At 41.1% G+C, this 18,509-nt stretch overlaps 2 protein-coding genes across 2 annotated transcripts; one reads left to right on the top strand and one right to left on the bottom strand.

The window, feature by feature from the left end:
- Nucleotides 1–1,439: 1,439 nt before the first annotated feature.
- Nucleotides 1,440–4,929, bottom strand: LOC119283483 (protein FAR1-RELATED SEQUENCE 5-like). Its single transcript, XM_037563016.1, has 3 exons — nucleotides 4,771–4,929; nucleotides 3,605–4,052; nucleotides 1,440–3,502 (listed from the first exon to the last, which is right to left on the bottom strand). Exons 1-3 carry the CDS (start codon nucleotides 4,927–4,929, stop codon nucleotides 1,440–1,442), a joined length of 2,670 nt encoding a protein of 889 aa, XP_037418913.1.
- Nucleotides 4,930–6,895: 1,966 nt separating this feature from the next.
- LOC119285666 (putative GTP diphosphokinase RSH1, chloroplastic) lies at nucleotides 6,896–18,234 on the top strand. Its single transcript, XM_037565004.1, has 24 exons — nucleotides 6,896–7,153; nucleotides 7,284–7,504; nucleotides 8,655–8,837; nucleotides 12,286–12,351; nucleotides 12,465–12,557; nucleotides 12,663–12,794; nucleotides 12,908–13,009; nucleotides 13,091–13,168; nucleotides 13,245–13,316; nucleotides 13,904–14,011; nucleotides 14,098–14,195; nucleotides 14,695–14,755; nucleotides 14,849–14,911; nucleotides 14,991–15,047; nucleotides 15,132–15,233; nucleotides 15,320–15,478; nucleotides 15,599–15,730; nucleotides 15,803–15,889; nucleotides 15,960–16,031; nucleotides 16,438–16,524; nucleotides 16,594–17,044; nucleotides 17,347–17,408; nucleotides 17,596–17,664; nucleotides 17,750–18,234. Exons 1-24 carry the CDS (start codon nucleotides 7,126–7,128, stop codon nucleotides 17,840–17,842), a joined length of 2,676 nt encoding a protein of 891 aa, XP_037420901.1. The 5' UTR covers nucleotides 6,896–7,125; the 3' UTR covers nucleotides 17,843–18,234.
- The last annotated feature ends 275 nt before the right edge of the window (nucleotides 18,235–18,509 follow it).

The raw sequence follows: 18,509 nt of genomic DNA on the forward strand, positions 1-18,509 counted from the left end.
TTTTTTTATGCTAATGTTTCATATTTCTGCAGTTTATCAATTTCAAGAGGATTGCTACCGAAGAGTCGGATTTCACAGTGGATCTATCTTCTTTCAAAACAGACTGGCCCGTGCTTGACTACCCACAACAATCAACTCAGTAAGTCTAATCATACACCCCATCCATAAAAGTATTGTTTTTCGATGTCCTTTTTATGTAAAACCTTAAACCTTTTTCTCAACCCAATTTTTTTTATGTATGGTGCAATGAAAACAGCTTTGATTGTGGATTGTTTTCAACAATGTACCTTGAAAATTTTGATGGCCAAATGATGAAAGATTTCAAGAAGGTAAAAATTTGATGATCTTGCTTTTTTGGTACTTTTTCATAAGTTTGCGTCTCTGATAATGTTTGGTTTATTCTTTCTCCATTTTTTCACCTTTTTAATGCAGCAAAATATGCTTGATGTGCGGAAGACCATTGCTTCGAAGCTGTTTTTCCATCCTTTGAACAAGGTCTTCCCTGCTGATGTGCATAAGGCGATCATAGCGGCTTGAAGGAAGTGACCACATCGCATTGTAGAAGGCGTTTGCAGCGGCCTTGAAGATGCAACTTTGCAATTTTGGGCAATTCATTTCGCTAGTAGTGCATCTCTGTTATCTTTGTGTGCCAAATGAGACTCCATGTAATGAAACCAGATGTTGGGCTCTTTTGGATGGCTGGAATAATTATCAGTAGTTTGTAGTAAGGAAACATATTTTTTTTGTTTCGAGATTTGATGGAAGCTATAACTATGTGGTGAATTTGTAAGCAACTTATAATTTTTTCGCTGTTTGGTGCTCAAGTTTTACAAGTTCATGGAATGCTTTTCATTTTTTTGGGTTTTCATGTGTGTTTTTCTACCATGTGCTTCCTTATGTTGTCACAAAATCAGCCACAATGTTAAGGAATCGGAATGGCTAGAGGAAGCATGTTCATGAAACATTTTTTGTACAATTTCTTTTTTTGAAGCAACAGCTTTTTGTGATAAATGTTGCTGGAAGAAGCATTCTGGGAGATTTTGCAACTAAGCAGTGAGCGCTAGAAGCATTCTCAAAAAAATTTACTTGAAATTATTTTGAGAGAATCAACACATGTTGAGAAACTCATTTTTATTTAATAACTGAGAATTATGTAACATTATTTAAAATAGATCCTTCTCAACTCACCACAGTAAGAATGCTTCATAATTTTTTCGCCGTCACCTTTTTTTGTAGCAGCAATATGAACTTTTTGAACATACATGGTTTTTTGAGAAGTAACATGAGTAGTAACACGAGCAATATGAGCAGCAACATGAGCAGTAATATGAACCAAAATCTCTGACAAAGTGCACATAATTTTTCAGTACTTCTACCCAATACAAATATGTGCTACTTTCGAAACTACACTTTTAAAATTGCTAATACATGAAATTCAACTACAGATGACCCTGTTGAGCATGTCCCTCGACTTTTGCCATCGCAGCTTTAAAGTGAATGCATGATTGCATTGTGTGGCCTTCCTCGGAGCAAAACTGACATTTTTTTGTAAGATTAGTAGCCATCATTGCCTTGTACTCACGGAATGACTCACAGGTTTTGATAGTGTGTTCTTCTTCACTGCAAAATGAACAAGTAACTTTCCTCCTAGGTTTTGGCTTGCTCGATGACTCCATGTTGTCTTCTTTCTTGCTTTCTTTCTTGGATGCTTTTTTGCTTTCTTTCTTGGCTTCTTTCTGAAGCTTCTTCTTATGCTCCTCTTCTCGCTGCTCCAACAATGTCTTTTTTCTTTTTGCTCGTTCTGTTGGTCGACCTTGCTTCGGCACACGAGCAGGATTTTGTAGCGGTGCTGATGGTTGTGGGTTTGCTCCAATTTCATCATTAGATTCACCTGCTCGAGGGGGTTGTTGCTGCTGCACCACATCTTTCCTTGCCATTTGCTCTTTTTTCATTGAAGCAACTATGGGCCAGAGCTGCTTCATCACATCTGTCAGTAAGTTGTAAGCTGGATCAACAGAGCATGCTTCTGCTGCCAATGCATTCATGTCTCTACACAGTGAGTTGTACTTGAGAGTGTTTGTTTCTGGTAGTCCAAACTCAAGGAACCTCCCAGATGTGTCCATGTTTGTCGTAGCTGCTTCGGACCACCTTTCCAGCATGTATCTACTTGGAATTTCTTGCACATTTAGCTGTATCATCACCCTTATGATGTGTGAGCAAAGCACACCATTCATCTCAAAGTAATGGCAGCTACATGAGTACAGCCCCTCTTCTATCATAGCATGCACATGGTACAACTTTGGATTATCATACAAGTTTGAGTAAAGCTCAAACATGATACCTTCCTGCTCAAGATTAGGCACTTGGTTGATTATATAAGATGTTGATGCTGCCACTTGCTCTTGGAACTTGCCAAAGATGCTGCGTGTGTAGAAGTTAACAGCTTGGCGCTCTATTCTGTATCGACCCCATAGGGGTGCTGTTGTCGTTTCTCTAGTGAAAGCAGCATTATCTTCACGGTCTAGCATTGTTTCTTGTAGGAGTTCATACTGCCTTACAAATGTGAAAACCGAGTTTTGTGGATGCACCAACGTTTTGAAATAAGAATTCAGCCCTTCCGATCTCCCGGTTGTGCTTATGAAAGGGAAGAAATCATTTTTGAAGTATGCAGGAGCCCATGTCTGACGGCATTCCCACATGTTTTGTAAGTGCCTATTCTCCGTGTATTCGAAGCAATGCAACATGTGTTGCCATGTTTCTTCAAATTCATCCACTGTCTCAGATTCATTGATGCATTCATAGAAAGCTTTCTCAAAAATTGAATCCCTTGTAAGCATCCTCCCAAGTTTCTCACGCGCCTTCCGCTGTACATGCCACCTGCAACATCTATGGATTGTGTGAGGGAACACATCAGAAATTGCAGTTTCCATTGCTCTGCACTGGTCGGTCATAAGGTTTGTTGGGTACTCATTGTTCATCGCAAGCAACCATTGCCGAAAGACCCACTTGAAGGTTTCAGTTTGCTCATTTGGAAGCAATGCACAGCCTAGGACAATAGTCTGAAGATGGTTGTCGATGCCTACGATCGGAGCAAAAGGCATATTATATTTGTTTGTGCAAAAGGTTGTATCGAAAAAGACACAGTCCTTGTACTTGGGGTATAGTGCTCTTGTCCTTCCATCCACCCAAAACAATGCTTCTACCTCATTTGTCTCCTTATTCACTTGTGTTGCATAGAAGAACTGTGGGCTTTCAGCTTGCCGCCTCTCAAAGTATTCAATTGTCATGGCCATGTCCTGAAACGCCATGGTTTGCCGCATTTCGGACCGTGCATTTGAAACATCCCTTTTGACATAACCAAGGCGCCTCTGATCACCTCCGTGACAATCTCCAAGGATTCCCATGCAATCCGAGGTTGACAAGTTGCGTTCATGCAACGTCCTTATCATTTGGAGGTCTTCTCGTGGGATTTTTCGATGAGACCGATAAAACCTAACCTTCTCTTCCTGTTGCACCAGAGCATGTGTATGGTCGTCTGTAAAGCACGTGACGGTTCATCGGTTATCTCGGAGTCCAACTATCATGTGAGCCTTGCAATCATGACGTTGCAACATATTCCTTTTTCTTGTGTCTGCCATGTTCATCCAAAGTCCAGGGCGTTTGCCAGTGTTGCTTGACTCTGTTGCAATACTCTCTGTAGTGCTATCAGATTCACTTTTGCTTCCATCAGTTCGTGCATGAACACACGTGAAAGTCCTGCTAATTAGCTTTGTGGATCCTCTGGCCTGGCTGTTTTTTGAAGCAGATGTTCTTATTCCAAACCCATGCCTGAAAGCATATGTGTTGTAGAATTTCCTTGCATCGTCAACTGAATCAAAGGTCATGCCCACATATGGAACAAGTGGTTGCGATGATATTGCATCATCATCTGCATCATCCACATCCTGTTGGATATCACCATCATTAATCATCCCTTCCATACTAACTCCATTTGCAGCAGAAATTCGCCCCACAACGTAGCTCTCATCATCATCACCTCCAGCACCAGCATCCTATTTTTGTTGTTGCAGAAAAAAGTTATCACAATGTAGTAAAAAAGGTAAAAAGGTATAATATGCAAGAAAGTAGTGCTTCTAGCATAAAAGATGTATTACATCCGATTTTTGTGTTCATGTTTCCATGTTTTCACCTCATGTTACTAAACAAAATGCTTTCACATCTTTTCTACTTCAATGATCACAGTGCTATAAGCAAAGTAATCAAGTTGATAAATTTTTTGTAATACAATTTAGCTTTTTCCTACCTGATGCAACATTTCTATTTAAAAAAAATTCTAGTAAAGGAACTTTTATCCAGCATGATCGCTGTTTAAAACGATGCAACATAGTCAAAATAGCACCGGTGCTATATAATTTTCACAACATACAGATAACCCCCACCCAACATTTTTGTTTTTGCAAATATTAAACTGAATTTTGCAAGTAGCAAATTATACACAGTTATGAATTGACTTCCTCCTGCGCATTTTTATTTGGTGCATTTTCTAAACTGAAAGTGTAAGGAGCATTTTTTCAGACTACCTCCCCCAGCACATTTTGTTTGGAGCATTTCTAAACTGAAATTGGGAGGAGTTTTTTCTGTCCACACTTTAAGGAATTTTTCAGTTGGCATAAGGAGATATGCTGCAATTCATACTGCCTTTTTTCAGTTGACATAGCAGAAGTCAAAACAACCTGAATTCTTCATGCATGTGATGAGCTTGAAACTTACCAAACTTTGTGAGGAGCTTGCCCGGGAGGCTTCAGCAGAGAAGACAGGAGGATCACAGAGCTCCCTTGCAGCTCCACTCCGGCTAATCGGCTCGCCGTCGAGAATCGGGGCCGATCTGGCCTTCCTGCTGCTCGATGGAGCACCGGAGCTTCGATCCATGGCGGCCGACAACATAGATCGAACTATGTGGTGAGCTGCCATGGCGCTGGAAGGTGAACAGGGGCGTTGCTCCCTCGACGGCGGCGAGGTAGAGGCATGCGGCGTCGTTTGCGGCGGTGGCAGAGTCGACGCTGCATTGGCGGCAGCTGTGGTAGAGGCGACGCGGCGTCGGCGGCGTGGATCTCCTCCTCGCCCTGGCGTCGGACGGGCGCAGAGGAGCTACAGAGAAGGTGGGGATTATGCTTCCACGAAACGGTTGCAGCAACACGGGTAACGCCAACAGGAACTGGTCGGGAGGGTGTACACGTGGCTTAAATCCGACGCTCGCGCATAATAAAATCCAACGGCTGTTTTGCGGGATGCTAACTGTGATATTAACAGGCGGATGACGCCTAGCAGCCGCCTTATTCTCGTCCAGTAGCTCTGTCTACAACTCTTTTGCCTCCATGGGATCCAACCAATATTTATGGGAGGAATAAGAGGGAGAGGTGAGGCGACGTACAGTTGGACTCTAACCGAGAGTCTGCGTCCTAAAGGAGAGAGATGTACATAAAAGAAGGAAGCGACGGAGACATGTGGAGGAACGCACGGCCCGGCCGATGACCAAACATAGGAAACGAGGCGTAAGATTAGTACCACCTCGGATATAGAAAATAATACGGGCGAAGTGGACAGACGACGGACAGACGAAAAACGGACGAAATTACGGTGGTAAAAAACAATAACCCCTTTATTAATAGGTATAAATATAGATAGATCTGATGTACATAGATTCATGCATGGCATCTTTTCATAGCTTGTGACAGCTCCACACATCTCACGACTCATGCTTTCTTCTTTTAACTTTCAAATATGAATCTATTATATCTTTTGAACCAAAAGTTATTTTATGCGTTTGCATCTTCGTATTCTTTGTGACGAGGGCTTTAAAAGAATACCACTTTTGAATACATTTTCAAACACTTCACTAGATATCAACTATTAATAGTCAACTATTAAGGTTTTTATCAAGTTTCATCAAGTTTTATCAATGTCCTTTTATAAGGTTTCAGGGTTTAGGGTGCATGCTTTAATTTTTAGTATTTTGAAATTTGTTAAACTTATCATTTGTTTTATCAAGTTTTTATAGTTTTCCTAAAAAAACATGCGAGGTGGGATGGGTGAAGCCGCCAAACACTATAAAAAAGTTGTCATGTATGGACCCCATCTAATAAAATAATTAAGGGTTAAAGCACATGCAAAAACCAATCCAGTTTCCGAATCGCGAGGCAATCAGATGGCCCATAGTCCGCGTTCCTCGCCCCGTGCTGCAAATCCTTTCTCCCAAAATGCATACGAATACAAACAATTGTCACAGGGATCACCATCCCAAATATTTCGCCATACCTTTTTACCGACATATCTCTACATGTTACCCCCTCCGTTCCTAAATATAAATCTCTTTAGACATTTCAAATGGACTACAACATACGAATGTATGTAGACATATTTTAGAGTATAGATTCACTCATTTTACTTCATATGTAGTCACTTGTTGGAATCTCTAAAAAGACTTATATTTGGGAACAAAGAGAGTAGAAGAAGTCGAGACAAATAAAAATAACATATATGCACGCATAAATACCACAACACTCACGAGCTAGACGTGCACTACACGCTCTTCATCACTCTGCCCACCATCAATGTTCACGACTATAACACGCACGAAAGACAACTCTGATGAATTCCTTGCGCACAACCAGAATCACCTTTTTATGCCAAGAGGAGCGGAAAGTCGAGGCCACGAGCACTTACTAGTGGAGAGGGAAGCATTACGATCCAGTGATCCACGCCATTCCTGCCGCGAAACCAGAAAAAATCATCAAAAAACCCCAAGAACAAAATAGAAAAGAAATCATAGGGAAATTGAAAGTAGAATCTGAGACTGGCAGAGGTAAAGCTCCAGCCTCCAGCCTCCAACCCAGCCCTATTTTACTTCACCACGGCCGCGGCCATTTGTGTGGCCTCCGTCCCCTGTTATCCCTTCTTCTTCCCCGTCTCGCCTCCTCCCTCCTCCTCCCCATCGGCAAACCCCCTCTCGCTCTCCACCGCTCGCCGAGTTTCGCCCAATTCGCGCCCTGCCGGAGCCCGGGTCCACGAAGAGGGCCCCCTTTCGCCGCCCGCGGCGCCGCCGATGAGACTGGCCGCCGCCGCGCCATGCAACCCCCGACGGCCGCTCTGTCTGGTAGGCCCCGACTCCTCGTTAAACCTGCAATTCGGTTAAGCCTCTCCCGTTGCCTCGCCTTAGGTTTTTGAGGGGAGAATTCTGCTTTCGGAGCCTGATTTTTTGTTTTTGTTTTGTTCCTGTCGTGCAGCGTCGTCGCTGGAGTTCGCGAGCTCGTGCAGGGCCTTGTGGAAGGGGGGCGGCGGAGCTGGGAGGCCCTACGAATGCAGCGTGCTCTCCTGCGCCTGGAACGCTCCACGCGCCCTCACCGGCGCGCTTGCCAGCACCACGCAGTGCTCCTCCTGTAGCCACGCTGAAGCCGTAGGCGGCGGGAGGCGGCGAGGTCGCCCACGGCAGAGTAACAACAACACGGTGGGTTGCTCCTACCCGTTAGAGATTCTGCTGTATAGCTATGCTGTTGATAATAATTTGGTATTTCTGCTACTTTAGGTTTTTAATAACCGAGTGACAATGGATATTAGTGTTTTATCTCATTTTGGTGGAATTAGTGAAATTACTGATCCGAAATATCAAAACCAAGGTTGATACCTCTAGCCTTTGGGTCAAGGGCCATTGTGAAGTACCTTGTCTCAAGGGAAAAAATTAAATCCCCATTTGTATGACAGGTTATTTCCTTACGTGTTCCATTATCATGTACATCCGTATAGTTTCCATCAGCAAACTCATTTAGGATCAATTGCTGCTAAATGTATTCAAAATGACTTGTGTTATGGAAATATGTGTTCTGTAATCACCTTGTCAATTTTACAACCTGTAATCTCTTGTATGCACTATGCCCTTTGGATTGTCCAACATTGGCATACAGATTGTATGTACTCATACAGGCTTAATGCCTGCCGCCCCACTGTTATTTTCTTAGCTCTCCCATCTTGTTCACAAGATAAGAGTGTCCATTCTATTGCAAGTGGACATCTTTTCAGAAATTGACACACGCCAGGGTTTCATCTATTGACTACTGAGTACTGACTTTTAACATAACATATTCATGGTGTGTATATGATAACATTATGGAACTAAATTTGCTTGAAATATACTAATTAGCTTTTGTGTTGTCAGACTGAGTACTTTTGTGTATTTTAGGTGTGGAATTTTAGAAGTTTGATTGCGCATATTCTAAAGTGAGAAACAAATTGGTAGCAGACGGAGGAATTGTTATTCCTTAGAGAAATCGGGCTAATCTCTTGTTTCATTTAGACCGCAGTGAAAGAGTTAATTCAAGATAATCTGAACGAGTGGAAAGGTTCATACATCGAGATCACCCAACAACAGCAAAATCTAAGGCACATGTCTATCCAGAAGAGCATGTTCTTACTTCTTAGCTACCATAAACTATAGACAAAGTATCTAGAGACTGGCTGACATACAATGGTGCTGATACTAATACTGAAATAGTTAATTTTGCGAGTGACTTCTCATACCGATAGTTGGTCACTGTGCGCATTGGTTGCATTTGAAATATTATAATGATTCTTCCTTAATAGTTATTGCCTTTTATTTCCAGTTACTGCACATCACCTGGGCAGAAGACATCAACAAAGGAAAGTTGGGCCATAGTTCATCAGCTAGTTTTGTTTCATCGGGAAAAAAAATCAGATATTGGTCAACTCCTGTGAAATCAACATGGAAGGTTTCCTGCTATTCGTCAGGACCGTTTGACCTTGTTTCTCCAGAAACGTTGTGGGAGGTGTGCCAACAAACCAAAAAGCTCAACACTCTTTGCTCATTTTTGGTGTATATTTAGTTTGTACTAGTCATGTTCACATGCCTCTTATTCTAAAACCAGCTTAAGATTATGGTTAATTGCTTTGCTCTATCAACATTTTATTTGCTCACTAGCTTTATGACCATTTCATGATAGTATGTTAATGAATATAATGTTTGTTGTCATTTCTCTTGTTGTTTTGCAAGTATCCAAGCCTATACAACAGCAGCAACAACAAAGCCTTTAGTCCCAAACAAGTTGGGGTAGGCTAGAGCTGAAACCCATAAGATCTCGAAACCAACTCATGGCTCTGGCACGTGGATAGCTAACTTCCATGCACCCTATCCATGGCTAGTTCTTTGGTGATATTCCACTCCTTCAGATCTCTCTTTACGGACTCCTCCCATGTTAAGTTTGGTCTACCCTGACCTCTCTTGACATTATCAGCACGCTTTAACTGTCCGCCATGCATCGGAACTTTAGGAGCCTGCCCTGTGTACGCCCAAACCATTTCGGACAATGTTTGACAAGTTTCGCTTTAATCAGTGCTACCCCAACTCTATCATGTATATCATCATTCCGGACCCGATTCTTCCTTGTGGCCACACATCCGTCTTAACATGCGCATTTCCGCTACACCCAACTGTTGAACATGTCGCCTTTTAGTCGGCCAACACTTAGCGCCATACAACATTGAGGGTCGAATTGCCTTCCTATAGAACCTGCCATTTAGCTTTTGTGGCACTCTCTTGTTATAGAGAACGCCAGAAGTTTGGCGCCACTTCATCCATTCGGCTTTGATTCGATGCTCACATCTTCATCGATATCGCCATCCTTCTGCAACATTGACCCCAAATATCGAAAGGTCTCTTTCTGAGGTACCACCTGCCCATCAAAGCTATCCTTCTCCTTGTGCCTAGTAGTACCGAAACCGAACCTCATTTACTCAGTTAGTTCTACTAAGCTTAAAACCTTTCGATTCTAAAGTTTGTCTCCATAGCTCTAACTTTCTATTAACCCTTGTTTGACTATCATTGACTAGCGCCACATCATCCTGAAAGAGCATACACCATGGGATATCTCCTTATATATCCCTTGTGACCTCATCCATCACCAAGGCAAAATGATAAGGGCTCAAAGCTGACCCTTGGTGCGGTCCTATTTTAATCGGGAAGTCATCACTCATCACTGTCGCCATCACTTGTTTGAACACTTGTCACAACATTATCATACATGTCCTTGATGAGGGTAATGTACTTTGTTGGGACTTTGTGTTTCTACAGGGCCCACCTCATGACATTCCGCGGTATCTTATTGTAGGCCTTCTCTAAGTCAATGAACACCATATGTAGGTCCTTCTTTTTCTCCTTTTATCTCCATAAGTTGTCGTACCAAGAAAATGGCTTCCATGGTTGACCTCCAAGGCATGAAACCAAACTGATTTTTGGTCACGCTTGTCATTCCTCTTAAGCGGTGCTCAATGACTCTTATCTCGTAGCTTCATTGTTTGGCTCGTCAGCTTAATTCCATGGTAATTAGTACAACTTCTCCATTGTTCTTGAAGATTGGTACTAATATACTTCGTATCCATTCTTCTGGCATCTTGTTTACTTGAAAAATGATGTTGAAAAGCTTAGTTGGCCATCCTATCGTTATGTCTCCGAGGCCTCTCCACACATGAATGGGGATACAATCAGGGCCCATCACCTTGCCTCCTTTAAAGCCTCCCTGATCTTAGACTCCTGGATTCGACGCACAAAACGCTTGCTGGTATCATCAAAGGAGTCGTCCAGCTCAGTGGTAGAGCTCTCATTCTCTCCATTGAGCAACTTGTTGAAGTACTAACACCATCTATGCTTGATCTCCTCGTCCTTCACCAGGATCTGATCTTGATGCATTTGACTTGATTGACATCCCTTGTCTTCCTCTCTCTAATCTTGGCCACCTTATAGATGTCCCTTTTGCCTTCCTTCGTGTCTAAGCGATGGTAGAGGTCCTCAAATGCCTGACTCCTTGCTTCCCCACAACTTGCTTTGCAGCCTTCTTTGCCACTTTGTACTTCTCTATGTTGTCTACACTCCTATCTAGGTGTAGGTGTAGGTGTCTGAAACAATCTTTCTTCTCCTTAATAGCCTTTTGGACATCGTTGTTCCATCACCATGTATCTTTAGCTTCTACTTCTCCTGGTCACACCAAACTCCTCGAAGCCACCTTACGAATGCAAGTTGCCATCTTCATCCACATATTGTTTGCATCACCTCCTTCCTCCCAAGGGCACTCCTTGATAACCCTCTCCTTGAAAGCCTGGGCTGCCTCCCCCTTGAGCTTCCACCACTTCATTCTAGCGACTTTGGCGCGCTTATCCCGCTGGACATGAATCCAAAAGCGGTAGTCAGCCACCACAAGCTTATGTTGAGGGACACCACTCTCTCCTGGTATCACCTTACAATCTAGGCAAGCACCCCTGTCTTCTCTTCCCGAGAGGACGAAATCAATCTGGCTTGAGTGTTGGCCACTACTAGAAGTCACTAGATGGGATTCTCTCTTTTCAAAGAGGGTGTTAGCTACGATCATGTCGTAGGCTAGAGCGAAGCTTAAGACATCTTCTCCTTCTTGATTCCTGATGCCATAGCCAAAGCGCCCATGCACCCCTTCAAAACCTGTGTTAGATGTACCTATGTGGCCATTGAGGTCTCCTATGAAGAGCTTCTCGCCAGTAAGTACACTACTAACCATGTCCTCCAGGCCTTCCCAGAACTCCCTCTTGGTGCTCTCACTGTGGCCTACCTACGAGGCATACGTGCTGGTAACATTGAGAACTAAGTCCCCGACTACCAGCTTGACCAGGATAATTTGGTCCCCTTGCCTCTTGACGTCTACCAGTCCATACTTGAGGCTCTTGTTGATCAAGATGCCTACTTCATTTCTGTTGGTAGCTGTCCCGTGTACCACAACTTGAAGCCGGTATCCTCCGCTTCCTTTGCCTTCTGTCCCCTCCATTTGTTTTCTTGGACGCATAGGATATCAATACCTCTCTTCACCGTTGTGTCAACTAGCTCCCGTAACTTAGCTGTCAGGGACCCTATGTTCCAGCTCCCTAAGCAGTCCTACTAGGCTCCGACCATATACAATAAAATCAAATAGCCTTTTGGTGCCTTACTACTGTAACACCACATGCACTTCCTTAATCTTGTCGATACATTTTACATTACAATAATGAAAAAAATAAGCGACATTTTTCTTCATATTTTTAGAAAATGTGAAAACATCCAAGGTAAACACTGACTTGGTAGCACGGTTGTTGTTATTCTTGGTTTGGCATATTTAATGTTCAAGGATCACTCCTGAAATGCAACTAATATTTGTTTTTGTTCGAGCCAAGATTGAATTTTTTAATTGCATGTTAACTATTAATGCTGTGACATAACAGAGTCTCAGACCAGCTATCTCGTACCTTCAACCTGAAGAGTTGAACTTCGTACATGACGCTTTAAAGGTAATACATTTGATATTGCTCTTCCATGTGCTTCTGAATAATATTCTAGACTGGCTGATTCCTCCGAGAATGCATCAAGAATCCGTGTCATGATAGTTTATTGTCTAATGCAGTTAGCATATGAAGCACATAATGGGCAGAAACGCCGGAGTGGGGAACCTTTCATCATTCATCCTGTTGAAGTTGCTCGTATTCTTGGGGAGCACGTGAGTAGTAGTATATCATTGAACCTGTAATGGCATATTTTTCTCAAGTATCCTAGTATGAACATAATGAAGTCAGGCTGTGCTCTACTCTATGGACATAACTAGGAACTTGACTGGGAATCAATCGCTGCTGGTTTATTGCATGACACTGTTGAAGATACTGACATGGTTACTTTCGAAACAATCCAAAATGAGTTTGGGGCAACAGTAAGTCGTATTGTTGAAGGGGAAACAAAGGTATACTTTTCATCTCACCTGTTCACATTTTCTATTGTACTACTAACTGTAGAACTTATATTATCTTGATATAGTTTCACTGCAATCATAAACCTATTTAATCACAAATACAGGTGTCTAAGCTAGGGAAACTTCAATGCAAAAATGAGGGTAGTTCAAAACAAGATGTCAAAGCTGAAGACTTAAGACAGATGTTTCTTGCAATGACAGAAGAGGTATTTATCCCATATAGAATGTTTCAGCGGCAGCATTTTGAAGTCTAGTTTCCAATAAAATGAAATAATAATTTTCTGCAGGTTCGTGTAATCATTGTGAAACTGGCAGACAGGTTGCATAACATGCGTACTCTTACACATATGCCTCAGCACAAGCAGGTATGTTCTTATTTTCATTGGTATAAGATCTCGCTGTAACTCAGTGCCATCTTATTGTAAGCACTGCTTTTTCCAGTATGCCATCGCCATGGAGACACTGCAGGTTTTTGCACCCCTAGCAAAACTTCTCGGAATGTATCAAATAAAGGTACTTTTGATGAAATCGCCTTAAATGATAGCCATTATTGTTGTGCATGGTCCAACTAATTTCATTACGGTGATACTTCTTTTATGTTACTGATATGTTGTTTTTGAACAGTACATTCTACTTTGCTACTTTTCAATGTTTGCTTTTACCTCTGTTGAAATGTTAGATTTTGCTTATTTCACCGAAAACTTGATTATACAAATGTATTGGGGGACTCTCAGTTGACCTTCAAGTTCAGTTACAAACCCAAGCATCCAGCTCCTTGGTTTTTTTAAACCAGAACATTTGTTCCCTGTGATGGTGGCTTTGGGGGACTTCAATTGACCTACTGCCAAAGTCAAGGGGCCAAAGAAATATGTTCCCTTATCTTATATATAAAGCAGATGTTTATACATGGTATATTACAGTGTTAAAAAATGCGCCCTTATGCGTTTTTTTTTGTATGTGTCATACTCTGTAGATCCATGCAATGCGAATAATGTTTATGTTATCTCAAGGAAGCATCTTACAGTGCCATCTGATTCTTAACTCTGTGCAATCTTAGTAGTTTGGTTATTCCATTTGATGACTAACACTTAACATTGCAGTCTGAGTTAGAGTATCTGTCCTTCATGTACATGAATCCTGGTGATTTCGCTGAACTAAGGAAAAGAGTTGATGACATCTTCAAAGCCCATGAACAAGAATTGGAAGAGGTTCTCTCTTTTGATATTGCGCACTAACATGTTTTTGCATTTAGTGTTGAATTATGTTTCTTGACTTCTGCGATTTTCAATTCCAGGCAAATAAAATCCTAAAGCAAAAAATTGCTGAGGATCAATTTCTTGATCTTGTGAGTGTTGAAACAGAAGTGCGCTCAGTGTGTAAAGAACTTTACAGGTAGAACAAACATGCTACTCCATAGTAAAATGAGCGATGTCTTTAGACTTTACCTTGGTTATGATAAGTTTATTTTATTAGATGGGCATTTAGACTGCAGAGTCTCTATGTCTACTTAGTGATGCAATTTCTGTATATGATATAGATGTGCTTAGCTTATTGTTCTATATGGCCTGTTTCTTCTCAAAAAATGAATTTCGAGGGGCATACTAGTCGCCACACAATTTCTTTGTTTATTATAAAAAGGAAAAATAATTTGTTTTGCCACTGTATCGCATTATTGGCAAAACATCAGTTCACAATTTGGCACAGTTAAGGAAATTGGTTTTTGCTGCTGCATAGTCTTTTGTTCAGCTGACCTCTCATTTACATTTTACAACCGAAAAATCAAACAATGTGTAGTCTTATTAGAAGGTAATTATTACGAGGTTCCATGTTTGAAATAGGCTGTAAGATTTGTTTTGTTGGTGGATTGTTGATTGTTTGGATCATCTTGCAGCATTTATAAAACCGCTATCAAATCCAAGAGTTCATTAAACGAGGTAAATCAGGTTGCTCAGGTACGATGTTCTGAATATCTTTATAGGTGATTATTCCTGCTCAGTTTATCATCTTATGAATGTCTTAGTAAAACATGTTTTTATATTGTTCAGCTGCGGATCATCATAAAACCAAAATCCTGCAATGGTGTTGGGCCACTGTGCACCGCACAACAGGTAATGTTATATACTAAGTATTATCTTGTTTATGCAGTCAATTTATCGCTGATGCACAAGTATGTTTGATACAATTCAGATCTGCTACCATGTCCTTGGTCTTGTTCATGGCATATGGACACCCATACCTCAAGCTGTGAGTTATGCGCCCTCTGTTATTCAATGTTGTTTTGACTTACTCTGCTTCTATCATTTTTCTAAAACTCAGCTATGCCGATAGGTTAAAGATTATATTGCAACTCCAAAGCCTAATGGCTACCAAAGTCTACATACTACAGTGATACCGTTTCTTAATGAGAGTATGTTCCATTTGGAAGTTCAGGTAATGTTGCCTACTCTTAGCAATTTAAGCTAGAGAAAGTATAAGATTGATTTTAAGACACAAATTATGCTCCAACTGTATTGCAGATAAGAACAGAGGATATGGATCTGATAGCAGAAAGAGGCATTGCTGCACACTACAGTGGAAGAGGGGTGGTTTCAGGACCTGTTCATCCTGGAATATCTAGTGGAAGAAATTTAGATGGGAAAGTGATCTGTCTTAACAATACAGGCTTTGCTCTGAGGGTATATGTTTTATTACTTAGTATAATTGCAGTAGTTTGTTAAAGCTTATTGCAGTTCACATTATTTCTTTTACCTCGCTTGACTAAAAAAAATCCTCCAATTATTTGTCATCTCCCATAGATTGGTTGGCTAAATGCAATCCGTGAATGGCAAGAAGAGTTTGTTGGTAACATGAGCTCTAGGGAATTTGTGGATACTATTACCAGAGATCTTCTGGGAAGCCGTGTCTTTGTGTTTACACCTAAAGGCGAGGTAGTCACTGAACTTGGAGAGCATAGCTTTTCTTTGGGTTTGGCACTTTGCTAACTATATTTTCACTCTCAGATTAAAAACCTGCCTAAAGGGGCCACTGTGATTGATTATGCATATCTGATTCATACAGAAATCGGCAATAAAATGGTAGCAGCAAAGGTTAGTTGTGGAAACATTAGTAGTATGATTTAACAATTAATCATGAGGGTGCTCATGCTCTTTTTTTCAGGTGAATGGTAATCTAGTTTCACCAATCCATGCACTTGCGAACGCTGAAGTAGTGGAGATAATAACTTACGATGTTAGTATTTCTCACACAGATGCATGATTTATTTCTGTTATATTATTCTGACAAATTTAGTAGTGTATTCTTCGTCTTATATTTGGTTGAGATAGGCTTAGTAATGAAAAATTGCCATAATCAGAAGGCTAAGCCCCCCTTTAATCTTGTTCCCCAAATATAAATTTCATAAATTGTGGTTCTGAAATTAATTCAATTGTATAACCATCTAACTAAAAAAATTGTAGTCTCATATTCTTCACTTGTAGTTGAGCTACCAAATTGTTGAATTGCTACAGACAAATCTATACTGCAGCAATAGGATTCCATGGCAGTATGTATTGACATTGACACACATACGTTATCTCTTGAGTATCTGGGTAAACTCGACTTATACACATATTTCCCCCCTTTTGTCTTGTTGCAGAAATTGTCCAGTAAATATGCATTCCAGCGTCATCAGCAGTGGCTGCAACATGCCAAAACCCGCAGTGCTAGGCACAAAATTATGAAAGTAGGTATAATCATCATTGATTTCTTACATTATTAGATGGCTGTAGTAACTAATCGTTTGCATATTCAGTTCTTAAGGGAGCAAGCTGCTCTTTCTGCTGCTGAAATAACGGCGGATGCAGTTAATAACTTTGTCGCTGATCTTGAAGATGAAAGTGACAGTGAGCAGTTAATTCCAACCACACAAAATGAGGACTATAAATTCAATTGGCAGAAGATATTAAGTTCCAACAAGTTATCCTTTGTGAATAAAAATAGCGATGGCTTTTTACCAGTTAACAACGTTCACATGCCAAAGATTAACGGGAAGCACAACAAAACTGTCAAGGAACTAGGCATAAAAATTAATGGTTCAACAGTTCGAGGTGATAGCTCCACTGAGTTCATGCGCCCTGGCGTCCCGGCCTATAAGGAAGTTTTTGCTAGTTTGGATAATTGGAAATGCGGTAAAATTTCCTCTTGGCACAATACAGAAGGCAACTCTATCCAATGGCTTTGCATAGTGTGTGTTGATCGAAAAGGTAATACCCCTTTACCATCAAACTTTTTTACTAAACTGAAAATGCATTACTAGTGTCTACAATGTACCTTCAGAGAGTAATGCCAAGTTTCACTGCAACTATGTTCATCTCCATTTCGTGCCCATGCCTAACTGTTTGTTTATGCTCCTGAAACAGACGCTTCCTTGAATGGATACATTAATTAGTTTTAGCATCAATTAACTTGCAGCATCTATTTTTGGCAATTTATTATGGATCTATGTTATTGAGCTTTCATTGCAAACATTAGTAAAACCATGTCAATTAATTTTTGGGATGCACAGGGATGATGGCTGAAGTCACTTCGGCTTTGACAGCTTGTGGAATCACCATATGTTCTTGTGTGGTAGGTGGACTGAATTTCCCTCAATAATTTTAGATAGTTCTTTCTGTGTGCAAATTAGGTATCAAGTACAACACGCCATTTTCTTAATTTATTAGTTTTAACTAATCCCTTGGTCCTTGTAATTGCATTTGGCAATCATCTCCATATCTACTGTTTTGTGTTTGACCATCTAAGTTGCAATTTTCAGGCAGAGAGAGATAACAGAAGAGGAATGGGTGTGCTGCTTTTCCATTTTGAGGGAACTGATGAGAATGTGGTACACTCCCTTGGCTGACCTGTATATATTAGTGTTTCTTTACAAGTGTGTATATTCAAACCTAAGTTTGACGGCATAATTGCAGGTGAGCGCATGCTCCAGTGTTGAGATGATTCTTGGTGTTCTTGGTTGGTCTGCTGGGTGTAGTTATAATCCGCTTGGTGTTCTTGAGTGCTAGTGTAGTCGTGATGCACAGTTGACCTTCATCTCCACTGAAGCTGAGACAATTTTGGAAGCACCAATGGATGAAATGTTTTGGGAGCAGTCAGGTCTCAGTTCCCTTTACTTTGTCAAAGCAGGCAGAGTGAAGGCAGATGAAACTAGAACCAGATGTTACCACGCTTCATTTGGAAGCGAGAGTGTACATAGCTGAGCGAGTAGTATACTGTTAGTGCAGGGATTGGCTGGGTTTATACAGAAAAAGGCCTCCGTGAATGACCAAATAAAGGCTGGTTTCTTCTCTCTTTTTTACCCTTCTGAGGGTTGCATATACTAGTTGTGTAATTGAATGTGCAGCTACAGTTTTTACCTGGAATCTCAGTGTCCCAAAATGTTGACCCTATTTGGATACTCGGTGTCATGAATCTCCTTTCTTACCCTATGGTATTGATTCTCTAAGAGGATAACCAGGTCGCATAAGTGCACTCCTGAAGAATTCTTATTTTTTAGCCGATAGGATGGTACTCCATCCCAAAATAAGTGTCTTAATTTTTATAACTTTAATACAAAGTTATACTCCCTCCGTTTTAAAATAGGGAAATACTTACCGTCAACTGATAGATAACTGGGACTTCTTCCGCCACCTCATTTGCGTGACTTGTGTCCAGTGGAGATCCATCATTGCT

The sequence above is a fragment of the Triticum dicoccoides genome, chromosome 4A (assembly GCF_002162155.2).
Source record: "Triticum dicoccoides isolate Atlit2015 ecotype Zavitan chromosome 4A, WEW_v2.0, whole genome shotgun sequence".
NCBI classification, from domain to species: domain Eukaryota; kingdom Viridiplantae; phylum Streptophyta; class Magnoliopsida; order Poales; family Poaceae; genus Triticum; species Triticum dicoccoides.

Bases quoted from the DNA above. Each gene is read 5' to 3' on its own strand.
- LOC119283483 (XM_037563016.1), bottom strand. From the start codon at position 4,929: ATGGATCGAAGCTCCGGTGCTCCATCGAGCAGCAGGAAGGCCAGATCG. The intron at 4,053-4,770 runs GTAAGTTTCAAG...CAACAAAAATAG, and splicing joins CAAGCTCCTCACAAAGTTTG to GATGCTGGTGCTGGAGGTGA. The intron at 3,503-3,604 runs GTCATGATTGCA...TGCAACAGGAAG, and splicing joins AAAAAGGAATATGTTGCAAC to AGAAGGTTAGGTTTTATCGG.
- LOC119285666 (XM_037565004.1), top strand. From the start codon at position 7,126: ATGCAACCCCCGACGGCCGCTCTGTCTG. The intron at 7,154-7,283 runs GTAGGCCCCGAC...CCTGTCGTGCAG, and splicing joins CCCGACGGCCGCTCTGTCTG to CGTCGTCGCTGGAGTTCGCG. The intron at 16,032-16,437 runs GTTAGTATTTCT...GTCTTGTTGCAG, and splicing joins TGGAGATAATAACTTACGAT to AAATTGTCCAGTAAATATGC.